Raw genomic sequence first — 22,701 nt, 5'->3', positions numbered from 1 at the left:
TAGGTTGTATACTTCTAGGAATATATCCACTTCTAGGTCTTCCAATTTGTTGGCATATATTGTTTATAGTAGTCTTACAACTCTTTCTTTGTATTTCTGTTATAAGTTGTAACTTCTCTTTCATTTCTGATTTTTGAATCATCTTTTTTCTTGGTAAGTCTAGCTAAATGTCTTTATCTTTTTAAGAAAACAGCTCTTGGTTTTATTGATCTTTTCTATTTTCTTTTTTAGTCTCTATCTTCACTCTAATCTTTGTTTTTTCCTTTCTTCTACTAACTCTGGGCTTAGTTCTTTTTCTAGTTCTTAAAGTTGTAAAGTTAGGTTGTTTATTTGAGCTCTTTTTTCTTGATGTAGGCATTTAACTCTCTGAACTTACCCCTTAGAACTGTGTACCATTAGTTTTTGGTATGTTAAACTTCCATTTTCATTTGTCTCAAGATATTTTTTTAATTTCTATTTTGATTTCTGCTTTGACCCTTTGGTGTTCAGGACCATGTTGTTTAATCTCCACATAATTGTGAATTTTCCAGTTTTCTCCTTGTAAATGACTCCCAATTTCATACCTTTGTGGTCAGAAAAGATCCCTGATATTTCAACTTCTTAAATTTATTACGATTTATTTTGTGGCCTATCATATGATCTCTCCCATGTCCTAGAGAATGTTCCATATACACTTAAGAAGAGTGTATATTCTGTTGCTTTTAGATGGAATGTTCTGTAAATGTCTGTTAATTCCATCTGGTCTAACATGTAATTTCTAAGTCCAGTGTTACTTTATTGATTTTCTGTCTGGATGATCTATTCGCTGTTGAATCTAGGGTACTGAAGTCCCCTACTTTTATAGTATTACTGTCTATTTATCCCTTTAAGGCTGTTAATACATGAAGAAAGACTTACTGGATACAATCATACTTGTAGAAAATAACAGCAAAGATGTAGTACACTTAATTTTTTGTGGAAAGCCAGTACATCCTTAAGGATGTTGGGAAAAGATCTATACTTCAATGGACTGACTTGTAAAATAAATAAGTACTTAGTGATTATTTTTATGATTGAAAGAAGACCTATATAGAGTCCAACAGGCTTTGTACATAATTCCAGCTATATTTACCCTTAAACATCTTAACCAATAAGCCTTAAAGACTCAACTGTAAAATGGAAACTTCTTGCAGAGTTTTCCCCTTGATAACACAATGTAACAATCAGAAATGTTAGCTGAAGGACCTAATGCACGTTATGTCTTACCCCAGAGCATGAGCTCTAAGCTAGTAGATTTTTTCTCTTGCTGTAATTGTCTTAATAGTTAAAATAAATCAACAAGTTTAACATTAATCCCAGTCTCTCGCCTTACTACCCCCAGCAATGTGGAGTGGCCTCTTCACTCACTTAACAGAATCTTGGAATAACTTTAAGGGCCTAGATCCAAATTATACAACATGGATGGATATCATGGAGAAGCATGGCTACCGAACACAAAAATTTGGCAAACTGGACTACACTTCAGGACATCACTCCATTAGGTAAAAAAGAAAAAAATAATAATGCTAATATGCTATCCTCTGCTATAGCACATACATGTACCCTTTTTGACTTTTATTATTTCTCCACAAAGGTGAAAGTAAATCTCTTAATCCCTTGATTGTATTAATTTGGCTAACACTTTGCCTTTCTTTAATCTTCTTAAAATATTAAAATTGCTAATACGCTGGTAATTTTTATTTTTCTTAAGCATTAAAGGTCTGTAAATTTTATTTTTGAGTTTTGTTATACAATGTCTACTATGTACTGAATACAATTTATAATCTTTTTTAAAGACTCTAATCTTGCTACTTGCTTTTGTCAGTTATCTCCTGTCGATCTATTATAACTTTTTTTTTTTTTTCATTTTACTATGTCCTCAAAAACAAGGCAGGCAGGCAAGCATAGTGAGTAAGAGCAGAAATCTGGAATCAGAATGCCTCCTTGTGAGCTTTAGTTTCTCTGTTTACTACTGACCTCTAATTTCTTTGTTGTGAGGATTAAATGGAATGAGGTCTGCAGGAAAAAAACTAAACACAGCAGGTCTGTGATGGCCATCCTTAGAATGGCCCGCTTTCAAGACTGGCCCTTGGTTTATATCCAGTAACTTGAATATCGGGAGTGTTCCATGTATTCCCTGATGAAAATGACTTATTCTGTACCTAGGATGTACAATGTGGTTTATGCTCAACGCTTGCTTTCCCTCTGAGAGTCTGGGAGGCAGAGGGTATCTGCATGATTAGCCCCCAGTAACAACTTGGGTACTAATGAGATTCCCTAATAGACAATTCTTCACACATATGGTCATGTTTGATACTGGATGAATACAGTGTGCCCTTTGTGACTCCACCTGGAAACTTGAAACTGGTTTGCTATCAATTTACCCTAAATACTGTTTCCTTTGCTGATTTTGCTTTGTGTCCTTTCACTATAATCATGGCCATGTGTACAACTAAATGCTGCGTCCCATGAATTCTTCTGGTGAACTTGGGTATGATCTTCGAAGTCTCCCAACACTTGTGATTCCTGGCATAGAGAATATTAAAGCCTTAGAGCAGTACCTCTTGCCTAACAGGCACTAATTAAGGGTTATGGCAATGGTGGTAGTGAATGATTATGATGCTATTAATTATGGCAAGAACCAGAAAAATAAATTGAATAAAAGTAACGGTGAAGATGAATAGTGTTCCCCAAAACTTCATGTCTAACTGGAACTACAGAATGTGACCTAATTTGGAAATAGATCCTTTTTACAAATGTAATTAGTTAGGGTTCAAAATGAAGTTATCCTGAATTTAGATGACTCGTGTTCTCATTAGAAAAGAAAAAGACATAGACACACAAAGAAGGCATTGTGAAGACAGAGCAGAGATTGGAATGATCACAGCTACAGTCTTAATATAACACCCAGTGCTCATTACATCACATGCCCTCCTTAATGCCCATCACTCAGTTACCCCATTCCCCCACCCTCCTCAGATGTATATTTTGAATGCCGGAAACAAGGAAAAAGGAAGAATTTTTCCCATGCTCCCGCAGAAGGAACACTGGCCAGCCAATACCTTGATTTCTAATTTCTGGCTTCTAGAACCATGAGATAATTAATTTCTGTTGTTTTAAACCACGCAAACAGCATGGTTTGCAGTAATTTGTTACTGCAGCCCCTGGAAACTTACAGTATGAGTTTTGGGTGAATAGATACTAAAATAATCTAGAATAATTGGAGTATTAGTCTTGCATTTCTGGATAATGTTAAATGTCTTTCCTTTTCTGTCTTCCAAAATCTAAAAGATATCAATCCTGCAAACCCAGGAGGGACCCTCACATCTCCTCCCCACCTCTGCATTCTAATCCATCCCCAGATGTTGTCAGTTCTACTTCTAAAATCTCTCTCCAGTTTATTCACTTACCATCTCCACCAAGTCACTAGCCTCTCCTGCATAAAATATTGAGGTGGCCCTCTAAATTTTCTTCTATCTGATCCATTCTCTATAAGCAGACAGAGTGATCTTTTAAAAATATACATCTGAGGAGGGTGGGGGAATGGGGTAATTGGGTGATGGGCATTAAGGAGGGCATGTGATATAATGAGCACTGGGTGTTATAATAAGACTGATGAATCACTGACCTCTACTTCTGAAACTAATAATACACTCTATGTTAATTAACTGAATTTAAATAAAAACAAATAAATTAATTAAGTCACGGAACAGGATGCCTGTGTGGCTCAGCTGATTAAAAAAATTGATAGGGACACCTGGGTGGCTCAGCAGTTTAGCGCCACCTTCTGGAGTTTAGCGCCTGATCCTGGAGACCCAGGATCAAGTCCCACATCAGGCTCCCTGCATGGAGCCTGCTTCTCTCTCTGCCTATGTCTCTGCCTCTCTCTCTCTCTCTCTCTCTCTCTCTCTCTCTGTCTCTCATGAATAAATACATAAAATCTTTTAATTAATAAACAAATAAATCTATCTTTAAAAAATTAATAATAAAATAAAATAAACATCTGATCAAGTGTCTTACCCAATTAAAATCTTTCTGTGGATTCTTTTTCCTCTGTAGGTAGGCTAAAATTCCAAATCTACAAAATGGTTTATAAGACCCTGTATTATCTAGTCCCTGCATACCTCTGGTCTCATTTCATACCACTGTCTCTCTCTCCCTCAGTATGCACCTGGTCTTTCATTTCTTTCACATGCTTTTCACTAGCTCTGGATCACTGCACAAGCTAGTTTTGTGCAAAAAAGCTCTCCCCCAACTCTGCCAGTAATGCAGAAGGGAAAAAAAAAAGGGTGGAAGCAGAAGTAGAAGGAGCATAGGCTTTGAGTCCATCAGAACTGTTAAATGCCCAGCTTCCCTGCTTACCATCCTTGTGACCTTGGGCAAGTTACTTGACTTCTCTAAGTGTCAGTGTTCTTACCTGAAAACTGGAATTAATAACACCCACCGTGAGGTGCCTGGTTGCTTCGGTCAGTGGAGCAATGACTCCTGATCTTGGGGTTATGAGTTTGAGCCCCACGTTGGGTATAGAAATTACTTAAAAATAAAAAAATCTTTAAAAAATAATACCCACCTCGTTGGATGATTAGGAGTTTCAAATCAGTTAATATCAGAAATTATGTAAAAAGATTAAATAAGGTAATATGAAGTACTTAACCAATGCCAGGTGCAGAATAAGCATTCAATCAAGGGAGGAAAATTATTATAAAAATGGCTTAATCAGAATATAGTTTAATGTTTACATAAACCTTTCATTTTCTTTCTTTTTTTTCTTTTCTTAGCAGGGGAAAGGACAGAGGGAAAGGGAGAGAGAGAATCTTAAGCAGATTCTGTGCTCAGGGTGGAGCCTGACACAGGGCTTGATCTCATGACCCTGAGATTATGACCTGAGCCAAAATCAAGAGTCAGATGCTTAATGGATTGAGCCACTCAGGTGCCCAAAACCCTTTATTTTTCTAAAGTGTGTTGCACTGGTAATTATTTCATGTAGTTTCACAAGTTTCTCTTTAAAATTCTACTTTTAAGAAAGTAAGCTTAATCCAAAGTAAAATTTATTCTTATTATCCTATCCCATACTATTACCCAGTCTTGTGTTATTTCCTATTGTTTTCTGTTTTCTCAGGCAATCCAGTAATAAAAGGAATCTAAGGTTGAACAGCTTATACTCCCTGTAACTATCATGCTGTGTATGATATGGTTAAATTTTATCTGGATTTTATTCGTCAGAAATAAGAACTCTTGTTTCTCTTTTTCATGCATATTCCCACTGCCAAAATCATGCTGGTGCATTGTGTAAATTAAGTGTTTGAATAAATGAATAAGACAATGACATTGATCTAGCTACTTATGATTTGATAAACATTAATGTTCTGTTTAACCTATGGTTTAAAATCAGTAAAAGGAAAAGAGCTACTTAATGTGGATATCTGGGACATCAGAGATGGTTTTCAGTATAATAATTTCTTGTAGCTAATTTTTATAACTCACCAGGGTTTATAAAATTGAAAAAAAGCTCTCAGAACTGTCTGTATTAGTTCTGTATGAACCCACATAGTTATTTAGCTGACAAATAGGTCAAGGATGCTACTAGTAGCATATCTGCAAAGGTTATATGAATTATAGCACATTGTATTTTAGATTTTTCTGTGCAATTTAAAAAATAGATCTCAGAAAAAAATGTCTCTCAATATCAAACTTAATAGGGGTATTCAGTATTTTGAGAGACTGACTCTCAAAGTCAATAGTTGTTTTTATAACTCTTTGTGCTATCTTTTCCACTGAAATTGGTTGTTTTTGAACCTCCTTGTATTTTCAGCCAGAATTACAAGTTTCTTCAGTTTATTACTATAATACTCTGTCTTTTTACTATCAGATTAAACTCTCTTGCCAATATATTCTCAAAATAAAAAACAATGGTTCTCAAACCAGGGCAATTTTGACAAGCCTCCCCACCGCTCCACCACCCCACCACCCCAAGACATTTAATAAGGACTGGGGGAATGCTGCTGGTATCTAGACGGAACAACCCACCTACCATCTGCCCCCACCCTGCCTCCAGCCCAAAAGCAAAGAATTATCAAGCCCAAGATGTCAATAGTGTAAAGATTGAGAAAACATAATGTAAAGCTAAATATTTCTAAATCCACAAAACCAAAGAGCATGTTAATTTGGAAGTGTGAAGAATTTGGAGGTATTTTATATAGACATTTTAAAAACTAGATTTCTAAGATCAATACAATTTAATAATAAAATTGAGTATTAAGTAATAGTCCTTAAAATACTAAAAGATGATCCTTATTTAAGTTACAAAAGTATAGTCCAATGTATTTTATTCAGCCAGCACTTAATTGAGCCAACTATTACGTACCAGACACTATTTTTTAAAGGATAGGAATACAGTAGTGATCAAAACACAAAAATCTCTAAACTCAGGGAACTTACATTCTAATGACATCAGAAGTCAAGTTAAATAAGCTGCTGTCTTCTCTTTCCTAGCTAAAAATTTGAAAGTTTAAAATCTACAATCAAATCCTCTGTCATCCTACTTCCACTGAAATTAATCTGTTCTCAATCCATGTCACTTCATCATGTTTTCCTGAAGCCGAGTCATACCAGGCAATTTTCACTCCTCTGAAACAAATGAAAAATAAAGGCCTACTTCCAAAATGAGAGAATTGCTTTGGGAAATTCTTAAGCTTGAACCTTTTGGCAAACAGGAAAGTGAAGCAAACTATGAGCTGCTTATACCAGTCGTCCTGTCCCTGTCAGGCCTCCAGACTAGAAGCACAGGCTTTCTCAATAGAATCACAGTGACTCTTGGTATATATCTCATCTATATCTACTATTGTTTTATGATCTAAGATCATATATACCTTTATATTGTTTTTATCCATACCAAAGAGGAGTTTCTTTTCCTTATAATAAAGAAAGGCATCCATTCCTTTGGTCATTTTATTTTTTTAAATTAAAAAAAATTTTTTTTTAAGATTTTGTTTAGTTATTCATGACAGAGAGAGGCAGAGGGAGAAGTAGGCTCCGTGCAGGAAGCCCTACACGGGACTCGATTCCAGGTCCCCAGGGTCATGCCCTGGGCTGAAGGCAGTGCCAAACTGCTGGGCCACCCGGGCTGCCCCCTTTGGTCATTTCAGAAGCTTTTGTAGAACCCACACCACTACCACCATTCTATTATCACTAATGAAATTCAGTATCTACAACAGTTTGCATTATTCTTGGTGCATTCTCAGATAATTGAAGATAATGAAAGAGTCTGCTGCTGTTTTAATTATTCCGGTACTCTCATTTCTGATGATTAGCAAATTCTTGGCTGAAGCAGCCCCTGGGGCTACCTGCAGAATGCTGTCTACCATAATTCCTAGATCAGTTTCTTGAGACCTTAGTGGATAGCTCTGAGCCTACAATCTCATTACTATTCTTGGATTTTTTTTCCCATTTAATTACTAAACTTTAATATATTATGTTTAGCTGCCTATAATGAAGTTTATAACTCCTACTTTGGCCAGTGTTAGCCATTTGTGGAAATTTGTCTCAATCTATTTGAGAAGAGCCTGGAGCTATCCAATAATAGGGAAATTTAACTTTTCAATTTAACATTAGCATTAGCCAGATATGAGCTAGCTAAAGAGACTTGTGGTTTTAAAAAGGAGGTTAAAAAAAGTCTAGATAACTATGGTACAGGGCAAAATATATTGCATTCTGTTTAAAAGAGGAAATGATCACATCCAGATTTTTTTTTTTCAGGGGATGGGAGTAAAGGCTGTAAAGTACTATATTTAATTTATTCTAAGGTGGTACCTTTTCCTTTTTCACAATTTAAGGTATCTCTGAAATTGCAATGCATCTTACCTAGTGACATTACAAAGTTCTGTTTAGTGTAATTGGCAGTATTTTTCTTAATAGTATATGTATATATTTTAAATAGTATATATAGTTTTAATAGCATTTAGATTTGATGAGCTTTCATAGAGTAGAACATTACTAAGCTAAAATGGACAGGAAGGAGAAATTTCCAAACAAAGGTATCCAAGCAGGAAAGTACAAACCTTTTGGAGAACATTGGATAAACCAGAATTACTGTAGGGAAGATGAAAGGTAAAGCTTTCAAATGTGAGAAGGACTTCAGTAACAGGTTCAAGCAGCTGGAATAAAATAACCTGCATGTTTCATCTGGTAAGCTGAATTTGAGAATCTCCACAAATTTTTTGTTCTGTAAAAAAAGACAAAAACAAAATAGTAATAACAACTTTGGAATGGCTCTGTTTTATTCTTTTCATCCTTGACTATATGTTTTGGTCTCTGGTGAAGTCCCATGATTATTCTACATGAATTTTTTGAGTTCATGTAAATACTTGATTGATCCAATTTGTCATCCATTCAGTCTCCCTGTGTTCCTCTAAATATTTCCAGCCTTCCAGGTGGCTCTTCTAATACCTACATTCTATTGTAGTTAGCCAGGAAAAATGGAGAACTTATTTTTACTATGTTTTTAATATTATTACATACAAAACATATTTATAATAAAAACTATTAAATATTTAAAATACAAAGTATATTAATATTAATATTTTATATTACATATAATAGGTACTACTACTAATAATAAATTATATCAGTGGCAAAAAAATCCATGTACAAATGGATCTATGAATTAAAAAAAGATTCTCTTACTTCTAACCTGAATTTGCTAGAGTTTATTCATTCCACTAAAATAGACTTTTTTGAGTGTTCATGTATGTGAGATAGATGACAGCCTTTAAAAAATAGTTTGTGTATTTCTCACAACACTGAGAGAAGAACATTTAATGGAAAGGAGTATGGATTTCTTTCTCCTTTTATAGAATACATTAGGCTGATACTGAAACTTGCAAGGTCATTATCCAGAATTGTAATGTTTTCATTCAGGAGACTTACCTGAGACACCTCTAGCTGTTTAAATCCCATCAGAAACAATAATTGTGTATGCGTGTGAGAGAGAGAAAAAAAATCTTAACTATAGAGAATAAACTAATGGTTACAAGGGGGGGTGTTGAGTGAGATAGGTGAAGAGGATTTTAAGAGTACACTTATCTTGATGAGCACTGAGTAATATATGGAATTTTTAAATCACTATGTTGTACCCGTGAAACAAATATAACATTGTATATTAACTATACTGGAATAAAAATTAAAATCTATCTTTCTTCTGACAGAAAAAAAAAGACAAATTGCTAGAAAATTTAGGAGAAATACTAGGAACTTGAAACATTTTTTATTTTATTAAATATCTTGCTAATAAGAAAAAATAACCCTTAAAAATAATCAATCTTAGTTTTAAAGAACACATAGGTGACTATTTGATTCTTGTCATTTTTTTTCTCCCTGGTTTTTGTGCTTGCAAGTCTCAGTAACTCTTTTAATGAGATCTAGTGTAGTGAGCCTGAACATTTACATGATTGAGTCTAAAAATCGTTTTCCATATTGCTTTCTTATATTTATGTTTAGTCAATTTTTAAAAACTTTTTTAGTACCTTATAATACACCTGTCTTTTTGCTTCCTCAGCAACCGTGTTGAAGCATGGACAAGAGATGTTGCTTTCTTACTCAGACAAGAAGGTAGACCTATGATTAATCTTATCCCTAAAAAGACTAAAGTAAGAGTAATGGAAGGAGATTGGAAGAATACAGACAGAGCAGTAAATTGGCTAAGAAAGGAAGCAAGTAATTCCACTCAGCCATTTGTTCTGTACTTGGGATTAAATTTACCACATCCATATCCTTCCCCATCTTCAGGAGAAAATTTTGGATCTTCAACATTTCACACATCTCTTTATTGGCTCAAAAAGGTAAGTATGTTATTGTGTGCTCAAAAGTACAAGTTAACATTAAAGCTGTATGTCGTTGGTACTTGCCCACTGCTTTTATTATCACTTTTAAAGAAAAATTTGAAAATTCCATATGTTAGCAAATCAAATGTGACCAATAACTGATTGGCAAAAAACAAAGGGGGCAATTTTACAAAGATAAAATAAATACTAAAACTGAGCAATCTACTTATGAGTTGAACACATTTGCATATAAATGTGTCTATAAAAAAAAAGAAAGAAACTCAGGTACCTGGGTGGCTCAGTTGGTTGAATATCCAACTCTTGGTTTCAGCTTAGGTCATGGTCCCAGGGTCCTGATATCAAGCCACGGGTGGGGTTTTGCACTCAGTGCAGAGTCTGCTCAGGATGCTCTCTCTGTCCCTTTGCCCGCCCCCCCCCCCCCCCAGCTTGTGAGCTCTCTCTCTCTTAAATAAATAAAACCTTGGGAGAAAAAAAGAAACAAACAAAAAGACAATTCTCTTAAGAATGCAGGCAGTCTCCACTTGGCACAGTTCCAGGGTGGCAAAAGTGACTATACAAGCTGAAACTGTACAAAGAGATCTCAATAATCAATTGAGAAAATGACCATTTTTCTAGGACTCTTAAAACCATTTGTCAAAACATTAAATTGCTCTTATTTTTGGGTTATAAATGTGTAGGGAAATAGAAAAAAACATTTATGTTTAAACATAAAAACATCTTTTATGTTTTTATGTTTATAAAATGTTTAATGCACTGTAACTGAAAACACTAGAAATATTAAGAATTAAACTGTTTGGCATTTTTGTAAAAAATCAAGAATTTGAACAGTGCTTGCCTTCTCAATGTGTAACAAGATTTGGGGCAAACATCTTCTCTGAGTCTTGGCAGACTGTCCTATCCCTTTCTAAATGTGGTTCACCTTCCAATTTACCCTTTGTACTTCCAATGTCATGATATACTTCTCTGAGTTCCTAGGATTTTTTCCAGTGTCACTTTCTCTAGGATATCTTCATCCTATTGTTTTGCAACGACCTTCCCATTTTTTTTTTTTTTTTTTTTTATTCAGGGCAACAGAGGGTGTCAGGCAGACAGCAATCCAGGCACTGCACAGCTATTCTCTGCAAAGTCTAGACCTTAATCCACAGATTTTATAGAGTGGGGATATGTGCATAGGCCATTGAGGTCAGGTTTTAGTATTTTTTTTTAATTTTTTTTATTATTATTTATTTATGATAGTCATACAGAGAGAGGCAGAGACAAGGCAGAGACACAGGCAGAGGGAGAAGCAGGCTCCATGCAGGGAGCCCGACGTGGGATTCGATCCCGGGTCTCCAGGATCGCGCCCTGGGCCAAAGGCAGGCGCCAAACCGCTGCGCCACCCAGGGATCCCGACCTTCCCATTTTTATCAGTGAGTGTGTCTCACTAAGTTCCTCTGGCTGCATAACTAGAGTGTATCAAATGATGGCAGTGTCAACATTCCCAGGTTGGCAGTTTTTTCTGTAAGTCTAGTTAATGTTTGATTCATATTTTATGTACAGTGTTATTACTTTTTTATTTCTTTACTGTACATTCATCTTTTTTTTAAGATTTATTTATTGATTCATGAAAGACACAAAGAGAAGTAAAGACACAGGCAGAGGGAAAAGCAGGCTCCCCACAGGGAGCCCAATGCAGGACTGGATCACAGATCCCGGGATCAAGCACTAAGACAAAAGCAGACGCTCAACCACTGAGCCACCCAGGCGTCCCTGTACATTCATCTTTTTTGACCAGTCCCCTCTTTTGATTATCCATTTTTGTAAAATGTCACATGGAGTTATCACTGGGAGACAAGGAGATAGCAGAACTCCACACGTAGCTATATGTATGCATACTGAATAAAAGATATGCAGTGACCAATCACTGACAGACTTCGAAAAAAATGACATGATTAATCCCTGATTGGGATACATATCTGTAATATACAAGGATTTGTAGTCTAAAGACCTAGCAGTATTTGAATGTGAAAGTTTGTACTTTATGCGGTAACTCACAGTTAATATACTTTGGTAATTAAAATTTGTGTTGTTGGGGGACTGGTGTTATTTAATTAAACTGTGGTAAATGAAATCCGTGCACATCTGAACCATGCAAATGAAGAGTACGTGTGTTTTGAAAGGTATCAACTTAAACTGAATTTAAGTTGCTTTAAAAACTCTAATCAGAGGGATGCCTGGGTGGCTCAGCAGTTGAGCATCTGCCTTTGGTTCAGGGCGTGATCCCGGGGTCTGGGGATCAAGTCCCACATCGGGCTCCCTGCATGGAGCCTGCTTCTCCCTCTCCCTGTGTCTCTGCCTCTCTCTGTCTCATTAATAAATAAGTGAAATCTTAAAAAAAAAAAAAAAAAAAAAAAAAACCTCTAATCAGAAATGCTGTTTAGTGAATCCTATTTCAAAGGAAATAATATCAAAATTGTGGATACTTCATGTCTTCTAAAAGGTTGTAACTGAAAAAAATAAAAAATAAATAAATAAAAAATAAATAAAAAGTTGTAACTGGTTCTATCTTGAAAGATTAGTACTAGCCTAATGAACTGAAGCAGATAACTTACAAATAAACAGTAAGTAGATACCTGAGTTTTTTTAGTTACATGACTAAAAAAAGTATATGACTTAAGCTTAGTGTTGTTTTCACCAAGACTATAAGCATTCATGTGTTTTCAAAAGTTGTACCGTTCTTAGCAAACATTTGGCTGTCTCACTAGATATTGGCAATTTTACAGGTGAACTATTGGGAACGGAAATCTCAGGTTGTTGAGTTTGGAATTTTGAGTCGGTCACACACTATATTAAAAAGCTTGGATACTTTTTGTGGACTAGAATACTGTCTAATATACCTCATGTTTTTCACTGTCATGTAAATTTATAAAAATAATTTTCACAACTGTCTCACTATGTCTACAGATATTAATATACACCTTTCATTGTTACTGGGAATAGCAGTTTATTCCTAACCATGTATTTGATTTCCTATTTTCTTTACATAACTCGTAACTATTTTCTTCTATAATCCTAAGTAATCAAGCATTGTCTAGTTCACCATACATACTTGTTGGAAGAAAAGAATATTACTACCTTGTTTTTCTCTCCTTTTTAGGTTTCTTATGATGCCATCAAAATTCCAAAGTGGTCGCCTCTGTCAGAAATGCACCCTGTAGATTATTACTCTTCTTACACAAAAAACTGCACTGGAAAGTTTACAAAAAAGGAAATTAAAAATATTAGAGCCTTTTATTATGCTATGTGTGCTGAGACAGATGCCATGCTTGGTAGGTGGTATATTTAATATAATAATAAGCGATTAAATGAAAAAAAGGTATAATATTTTTCCAACAAACTGGTTGGTGACTTGTATGAACTGCCTCAGATAATGTTTTGTAACAGTTGCTTGATGCTAAAGGCTTGGAATAATCAAAATCCTGACATATAAAAATTGGATAATTTGTACTATTAATTGTGGAATAAAAAGCTTTTTCGATCTTAATAATTCATAAATGCTCAGATCTTTTCATAGATAAAGACAGGATCGTAGAAGGCTATTACCTGCTTGACACAAAACTTTTTACCTGCTTTAAACAGGAATCAGTATTTAACCAAACACAGATATATATGTAACACATGAGAATTTTGTGATTTCTCCCAGACTTGAAATAATTAGATAACAAAACCATTCTTCCCAGGCCCTTTAGAGCAGGGTTTAACTAAACCTAACATCAGTTTCCCCATGTGTATTCTGGTCCAGAATCGTATTGAATTTCCTTCCCTAGTTTAGCTCAAAACCCTATGTGCTCCCAGAAGAGGACGGTCAAGAAAGTGTTTTTCCTATTCACTTGTAGAGTTAATGGCAGTTTCCAGTTTAGATTGGAAGACCCCCTGTTTTTAAAAAAAATCCATTTTTCTAACAAGTTGTTTTCATATTTTGCTATAATTTGGAACAAATTGCATTAGTGAAGTATGGAAAGTACCTCTTCTATACAAAGTAAATTTTGAGAGTGAACAAGTGATGGGCTATTTCTTAAAAAGCATTCATTGGGCAAAAATAGAAAAGTATAAAGCAGAAAGCAAAAAATATATATGGATAAATTATTTTACCAAATATAATATGAATTAAAAGTCCTAAGGAGGGCCACCTGGGTGGTTCAATCCTTTAAGCACCTCCCTTTGGCTGGCTCAGGTAGTGATCTCAGGGTCCTGGGACCAAGCCCCACGTTGGACTCCCTACTCAGCAGGGAGCCTGCTTCTCCCTCTTCCTCTGCTTGCTCCTCCCCCTGCTTGTGCTGTCTGTCTCTATCAAATAAATCAACAAAATCTTAAAAAAAAAAAAAAAAAAGCCCTAAGGATTTTCCAAGTACTCAATCTTAAATGCAAATGAGATTTTAAAGTAAATTTTTTTAATCCTAAATCCACACAAAGGTTGAACTGCTTTTCATATTTTCTGATGTTGGTGAATATTCACCCACTTGCACTCTGGAAATCACTTTGAAAGTTTGCAGCTACCATTCATCTGTATCTACTAAGGTGAAATACTATATATACATAATGTTGCTTCAAGAGTGTGGGAATACCTCTTAAAGTTTCTTAGAGAAAATATGCAGCAGATCACTTCAACTTACAAAGTTTATGAAATATGTCATATCTTGTCATAGCCACACTAGTCTGGTCACCAAATCGTGTATTTTTACTGTTCACTGTGTTTGCGCAACAAATATTGAACGCCTACTAGCTAGCGATCAGGCATTATTTGGGGCTCTGGTGATGCTAATTGAATATTATGAAGAAATCACACTTTAATTAAAAACACTAAGCTCTTGTTGCTCCACCTCAGAGCCTTTATATTTGCTTTTCCCTCTGCCTGGGATGCTCTTCCCTTTGCTTTTTTACATTATTTTGTCTATTTACTTGTTTACTGTCTGCTTCCCTTGAATGAGGGGAGCCTTGTGAGGGCAGGGACTTTGGTCTTATTCAAGATAGCATCTTAAGTACCTAGCTTTGCATCCATGGTGCCTAGAACACAGTATGCACTCAGCAAACATGTACTGAATGAGTATAAACACCAGCCCTTGTAACACGTTGTTGGAATTCCAGCAGAACACAAGTTGTAGAGGCCTTAAAGGACAGCCATTCAGTCCACCTGGAGGAGCAGGCAATGTTTCACCAGGGAAATAATGCCTGAGCCAGGTCATAAAAGAAGAATGGGAATCTGTCACATAGAAGGTGGGGGGAAAGGCATTCAACACCAAAGAAAGAAGAGAATGTACAGAGGCAAGAAAGTCTAACCTAATTATTACTAGTTCAGGGAGTCTAAGTAGTTTAGGACTATGGAAGATAAAGGTCTAGGGGGCAGTTGAGGCTGCTGAGCTTTTAAAGAATTAGACAATGGGAAGTTTTGGAAAAGTTCTAAGCTGGGATATGACATGATCAGATATTTTAGAAAGACAGCCCCCCAAGTGGTACCAGAGTTAGGGAAGCGGTATGGACGGGGGCAAGAAGACCAATTAGGAAGCTGTTAGAGTTGCCCAGTTGAAAGATTCTGATGGTCTGTACTCTGTAAATAACTCCATAGAACCATGGGTCTCAGTGACTGGACCTCAGAATCAGCTGTGTTTTTAATAATATAGTCCCCTGTAGGCCAGATTCAGGAACTGCCAAAAGGGATGACTCTTCTCTGTAGACTGTGCCTTACTGATTCCATGAAGAGGATACTAAGAGACAGGAACTAGTCAGAGAAATATTACTGTCCAGGTATGCCCTACCCAATATGGTAAATCTAATCTGTCAGTTGGGGATTTGGAAGAAAGAGGAGCAGGGAGGAAGAGTTCTGACCCCCATGGAGCAGAAACTGTGGGTTGGTGGCAACATCAGTCCCTTCTTTGTCTGAGACATAGTGCAGTGCTGACATCTAGAGTTGTCTTTCTTTTTTCATTTAAATCACCACGGGGGGAAAACAGTTTTCCCCCAAGCTCTGAGAGGAACACAGAAACCAAGCCAGCATGATCTCCAAATAAAGAAACTTATCCTTTCAGTACTGTATTTTCTTCTTCCTCTCCTGTCAGGTGAGGAGCAGACACATGAAACTTGGCCTAATGTACTTGAGAACACTAGATAACATTCAGATGTTAAGAAGCATCCTCTTGCAAAGTAGGGTTGTTACAAGCTTACTGTGATAGAACACAAACTAAAAGCTAATTAAGATTTGTCTTGATTTGTATCTTAGGAGAAATTATTTTAGCTCTTCGCCAGTTAGATCTTCTTCAGAATACTATTGTCATATACACCTCAGACCATGGAGAGCTAGCCATGGAACATCGTCAGTTTTATAAAATGAGTATGTATGAAGCTAGCGCCCACATTCCACTCCTGATGATGGGACCAGGAATTAAGGCCAACCTACAAGTATCAAATGTGGTTTCTCTTGTGGATATTTACCCTACCATGCTTGGTAAGTAACACAATTCAGTAAATACTTATTTGTAATAATGTTGGAAAATGAATAAGCAAAGTAGTCAGAGATTTGCCAACTTGTTCATAACCTTGAACAATTCTTTTAACTATGAGTCAAATCTACATCTGAAAAATGAGGCTAATACTCCTCAAGTTCTGTAGCCTTCATATACTAGTCATTTTTCCCTTCAAAATATTCACAACTAAGGACATGACTGTATACAGTAAGCCACTGAAAATACTCAGGTTCGTAACTTCATAGATTTGATTTGTGTATCACGTGATTCTCTACTACCATCTCTCAAAAGTGTAATTTCCTTTTGGATTATTCCATCCATTTTGCAACTAATCATCTAAAACTAAAGTTTTAGAAAAGTATGAACATGTTTCTCCTCAGAATCTTTAGATTGTTCTGTGCTAAGTACTTTACTAGCTTCTTAATGTCTATATGCATAACCATAGGTCTAGGACGGCAATATTTGGGTAGGGGTAGTTAACAGTTTTTGTTGCAGGTAATAGAATCACACCATCAGCAAATTCAGATGAAATTACATAGAAATATTAGTCTCTATCTAATTTAGCAGACTACTTTAAATTCAATAACATTTAACTACTGAAATTCTTCTAAGGCACCCCCAGGTGCAAAAAGTACCACCTATTTATAAATAGATTTTGCTGAAAGAAAAAGATAGCGCAACATAAGATATGGATATTTAATATATGTATACCAAAGAGTGAAAGAAACATGTATTTGAAAACCAAAGAGGTAAGAAAGTTCCTTTTTATCTCCTTCCTTCTGCTACAAGGACTTTCCTTCATTTAACTAAAGACTATTCCAGGGTCTTAAAATTCTTTATGGTTAATTTTTTTCAGTGCCTTTTCCCTTTCTCTTTTATTTTACATCACCTCTTGTATATTTGATCACACTTCTTTGTCATTCTTTTGCCTGATGATATTTTTACCTCTTCAGTTTCCTCACTGTCATTTGCTGGTTCCCCTATATCCCAAAGCAATTATCACACTTAGCTGTATCTCTGACACTCAGGCTCCATCAATTTTCAGGCAATCCCTATTACTTCCTCATTTCTGTGTTGATAAGAAGGGTATGCATGATTATGTGGGTTTGTGTCTCTCTTATTATCACCTTTATAATCTTAGAATAGGTGCTTCCGGACAGTGGCATCTCTTTACAGTTTCCTCTCCAAGTTTTTCCTCCTGTAGAAGTCTTCCCACTCCATTGCCAAGTTTGCTGAACTTTTTTTTTTTTTAGCCCTGTTCTGTTTTCTTGAAGGACAGTGACCAAAACTGTAAACGATCACCAAAGGTTGGGATGATTCTTTTTCAGTATTCCCTCAATATATTTCATAGTGATATTTGCCATTTTGTCTTTCTGACTATAGCAGCTCAATTGACCATTATGTACAATGATAGAGTAAGTCCTACTCTATCTATGCTTAGTTGGCCTATCACCTAATATGATTAACATGTACTGTTTGAGTCATTTTTTTAAAGGATTTTATTTATTTATAAGAGACACAGAGAGAGAGGCAGAGACACAGGCAGAGAGAGAAGCAGGCTCCCCACAAGGAGCCCGATGTGGGATTCAATCCCAGATCCCGGGATCACACCCTGAGCCAAAGGCAGATGCTCAACCATTGAGCCGCTCAGGTGTCCCAAGTCATTTTTTTAAAACACTGTTTTATATTTGCCAACAATGCAGATTTTCTACTCTATAATTTTGATTCACCGTTAACACTACTTGCCATTTTATACATCATAAAAGCTAAAAGGCATCTGCAAGACTTTACAATGAAAAGTTTCACAATGTATTTAGCTAATACATTATATAAGAAAACACTAAAGTTGGTTAGAATGAGGGAATTTATTACCCATCTAGGGGAACACCTACCTATCCTATGCCTACTTTGTTAAGCATTTCATTTGCCAAAATTAAACATTCCCAGAAACTCCTCCCATTCTTTCCCTACTCTTCTGGAAATTATGTAGCTTCTCTCCAAATTCTTTTCTCTGCAATTTGTTAATTATTACAATTTCCTAAAACTCACAGTTCTATGTAGATTTTTGCATTTCTTTATCTTTCACTGATTCTTCATAATAGATTCCTTCTGAGTCATATTTCCCTACAGGATACATTAACAACATTTAGGTCATGTGTTGATTAGACCTGCCTAACTACAGTAAAGGAAATTAAGCCAAAATTCAGTGTCTCTCTAATTCTGAAATGGAAATTAGCATCTTCAGGCTTTGCACAGTTTGTAGTATGTTTGATTGGAAATATTTTTATCACCAAAAGGGAAGAGTTACATTTATGGGGTTGGGGCTGAAAAGAGAATATCTGTGCATGGGTCCTTTTATATAAAACACTGAAACATTCTACTGACCAGATGTTAACCAGAGATAGGGTAGAAAGAGAATGATGGAGGGGTGCAGCAAGAATCTTATGTTGGAGCCAGGAAACAACACAGCAACATTATCATTTATCTAAAATTAATCTTTTTGCAAATAATAAAGGCTTACTGTTAATAGAGCTCTTACAAATCCATAGAAAAAAGAGAAATACCCTAAAAAATGACTGAAAGATATAAACAAATAATTCACAAGAGAAGATACACAAATGGCCAAGATATTTTAAAGATTCAAACTCAGTAGTCAGAAAAATATTCAACAAAAGATACTAATTTTCTTTCACATATAGAGTTTGCAAAGATTAAAAAGAATTAGAAAAGCTTATATTGGAAATAGGCCTTTTCTTATTCTGCTTCTAGGAGTATAAACTGGCACAGATTTTCGCAATGTAACATTATGTTCCAAATCACTCAGAAATATGTACACTTTTTGAACTAGAAATTCTAACTTTAGAAAATAACCTATAGATATATATAAAGATTAATCTCCATGGATATTTATTATAGTATTATATTAAGTTAAAGAATAAAAAAAATAAAAGAATTAGAAACAGTACGAATGCTAAGTAGTAACAGAATGGATAAAAAATACTCAATTTTGAATGGTGAAATGATCTGTGAAAATGGCCCCCCTAAATTATTGAAAAGAAAATGTAGGTTTTAAACTGTATAAATGGGGGGGGGTTATTTACTGAGATAGGGTGTATGGAATTTATTGTCCAAATCAGCACATTTTTTTAGACTGTTAACAATTATACCAGGATTAAAGGCATAAACAGTCTACTGCCTCGTTGAACACTCTCACCAGCCAACAAGGCAACATTGTTCTCATAGTCTATGTGTTATCTGATGTTTCATTCAACCTTTTAAAATGAAATTGTTCAGTACTGAAGAGTTTAAAGCTACTTCAGTGAAGATTAACTCAAAAATTAGACCTGTAGGACAGTACATTCTATTTCACCTCTGCTTAATAAATAATATATACAGATTATAACATATCTACAACGGACTTTTTATTTTGTGATTCTTCTAACCAATTAGGAGTTTATAACAGATATAACACATAATCTATTCTTAGATTCTAAAGGCCTTTTCTTTATTAGCTTAGCCATTGCTGTATTATTTTGTATGAATCTAAATTACACACCAAGTATGGGATTAAATGTCTTAGATCAAAGCCTCAAGTCAGACCTCCTCTTCTCTTAAGTCCTATGGATCTCATAAATATATAAAAGATGGTGATTGAAAACACCTCAAATAAAAGGACATTAAATAGGAAATACCAATTGGGATTCCTGCTTTAATAAATCTACCTTACTATGAAGTGCCCATTCAAATTTAAGAGGCTACAATGCTTTTAATAAAAAGTCTGAATTTACAATTAGTTTTTAAAAGGTATTTTAACTATACCTAAAACATATTTCACAGTATGTTAACTAGCTGGAATTAAAATAAAAACTTGGGGAAAAAATGTAAAAGGTATTCTAAGAGTTTTTCCCTTCCTATAAAATGATATTTTATGATAAAGTAGAAAGGGTTATTCTTAGTCTGTTTATCTTAGCAGGTACTTTATGGTATACTATCACATAAACATTTTCTTTCTTTTTTTTTTTTTTTTTTTACATTACCATTTTCTAATGCAGAAAAGTACCGTTTTTGTGAACTGGAATTCTTTACCATTAAAGTTGGTATCATTGTAGAGATTATTCTTTAAAAATTACTCCCCCATATATTTTCTTTTCTAATAACCTATTATTAGCATCTTTTGGCTCAGGTAGAAATAAAGGTTAGTCTCGCTTTAAAATTGTTTTGATTTTCTCATTTAAATTATTTTCATGTGAATTTTTTCTTTTAATAGTTGATCTTTTTTGTAAGACACCGCCTTCCTCTAACATAAAAAATAAATCCATATTTTTTGCATTGTGAAAATGTAATTATATAAAAATGCAGTTGTGTTTAAAAGAACACTTAATTGTGAAGGATTCACGTTGCAAAACCCTTCCTGTCACAAGATCTTAGTGGAGAGTTGGGAAAAGCATTCTACACAGATGATTTTGTTTTTATTATTTAAAAAATACTGCGAATTTGAGTAACGATAGTAAAGCAAGACTTGTGTTGGGAGTACTGAAGAATCCAGAGATCTTGGAGCCAGACTGCCTAAATTCAAATCCCTCCTTCAGTTTTGGCCTCGGGCAAGTTACTTAAAATCTCTGGCCTTCTTTTTTTTTTTTTAATCAATAACATGTAAATAATAGTGGATATTGCAAAGCTTAGAACAAAAACTGGGACATGGCAAACAATTAAATGTTAGGCATTATCATCATCATTTTTATTCTTTGGAATGCCCTAAAACATCTACATAGTTTGCATCACTGCCATACCAGTGTAATCTTTTATCCACTTGTATGGTCAGGAAGAAATATAGTCTTCTCTCTCTTCAGGAAACCATCATATATATCCAGGTCTGCCCTTTTCCCCATTTGTTTTAAATTCAAGACACTTTTATTAAGAATACTGCAGTTACTTTTAATCTTTGCCTCTACTACTAAGAAAGACGAAACTTACTTAAAACAGAATTTATAATGACAGATGTGCCAGAAGAAAAAACATACGAAAAATGGTTTTAAACAAAGATCAAAGAGCTTTTTGAAATGCAGTTTAAGCTAAGGGGCTTTTTAGGAAATCACTGATAAACATATGAGAAGTGAATACCCAGTTTCCTGAGGCACAGAAAGTTAATAAATATGTATTTACTAAATACTGTGCATATTTGACATGGGTTTTATTCTTCATCAGTTTACAAAGGTATATTATACAGCTACTATGAGACTGGAAACAGGCCCCGGTTCTCTCCTGCCTGGCCCTGGTACAGCACCTTCCCGGCACCGAGCTGCTGCTCAGACCACTTTGGGTCAGTTCACTCTGTGGTAGTTAGCACCAGTCCTGCTCCACCTCACAGTTCTCTACTGGTTTCCCTCTAACAAAGAGTAAAATTCAAAATCTCTCTTTGGACCTGGGGTTCCAGCATGATCTTTAAGTCCTCTTTAACAGTTTCCCCCCTCACCTACTCAGCTCCAGCCAATCAGGGATCCTTGGTGTCCGGGGAACATACTAAGCAGGTTCCTGCCTCAGGGTCTACACGCTTGCTATTCCCTGGGAGGGGGGATGCCCTTCCCCCAGATACCTACAGGATTCACCCTAGCCCTTCCTCGGGTTTGGTGTTTTGTTTTTTTTTTTTTTAAGATTTTATTTATTTATTCATGAGAGACACAGAGAAAGAAAGAGAGAGAGGCAGAGACACAGGCAGAGAGAGAACCAAACCACGCTCCATGCAGGGAGCCCGATGCGGGACTCCATCCCGTGACTGCAGGATCACGCCCTGGGGTAAAGGCAGGTGTCAAACCGCTGGGCCACCCAGGGATCCCCTCCCTGGGGGTTTAAATGTCACCTCCTCAGAGAGGCCCTCCCTGAATACACTATATAAAACAGCAGCACCTGGACACATACTCACCATCATTCTCTGTCCCCCTTACCCTGCTTTATTTTTCTTCATTGCACTTAGCACCATCTGACATGTCTGTCTGTCTGTCTCCCCACATTAGAATGTAAGCTCTAGGAGAGCTTATCTGCCTTGTCCACGTTGTTTCCTCACACCTGGAACAGCACCTAGGTTGTTGAATTAAAATTTAAAAATACTTAAATGTACTCTTAGCCCAGTTTATTGCTGACTTCCCATATAAACACAGAACCATGTAAATTTCCTTAGCGTTCCAAACTTCTTTAGGAAAATTAGGCTAAGAATAGATCTAAAATAAGGTATTTCTAAATATCAAAAGTTATTAAAATGCTGACTACAGGAACTTCCCAGTCCTGGGTATATGCCCGTTGGTCCCTGATTTTCCAGTCATCGCTGAAGCCTCCTCTCTCCCTTCCTGAGC

At 35.7% G+C, this 22,701-nt stretch overlaps 1 protein-coding gene across 1 annotated transcript in view; it reads left to right on the top strand.

The window, feature by feature from the left end:
- ARSK (arylsulfatase family member K) overlaps positions 1–22,701 on the top strand; it is a 41,423-nt gene that overhangs the window by 13,644 nt on the left and 5,078 nt on the right. Inside the window, exons 2-5 of the mRNA XM_041751096.1 lie at positions 1,339–1,520; positions 9,572–9,854; positions 12,994–13,165; positions 16,111–16,335. Of these exons, the coding sequence (XP_041607030.1) occupies positions 1,339–1,520; positions 9,572–9,854; positions 12,994–13,165; positions 16,111–16,335 (862 nt within the window). The remainder of the gene's footprint in view (positions 1–1,338; positions 1,521–9,571; positions 9,855–12,993; positions 13,166–16,110; positions 16,336–22,701) is intronic.

Source organism: Vulpes lagopus, chromosome 4, assembly GCF_018345385.1.
Source record: "Vulpes lagopus strain Blue_001 chromosome 4, ASM1834538v1, whole genome shotgun sequence".
NCBI lineage: Eukaryota > Metazoa > Chordata > Mammalia > Carnivora > Canidae > Vulpes > Vulpes lagopus.
This window is presented reverse-complemented; position numbering and strand designations above follow the sequence as displayed.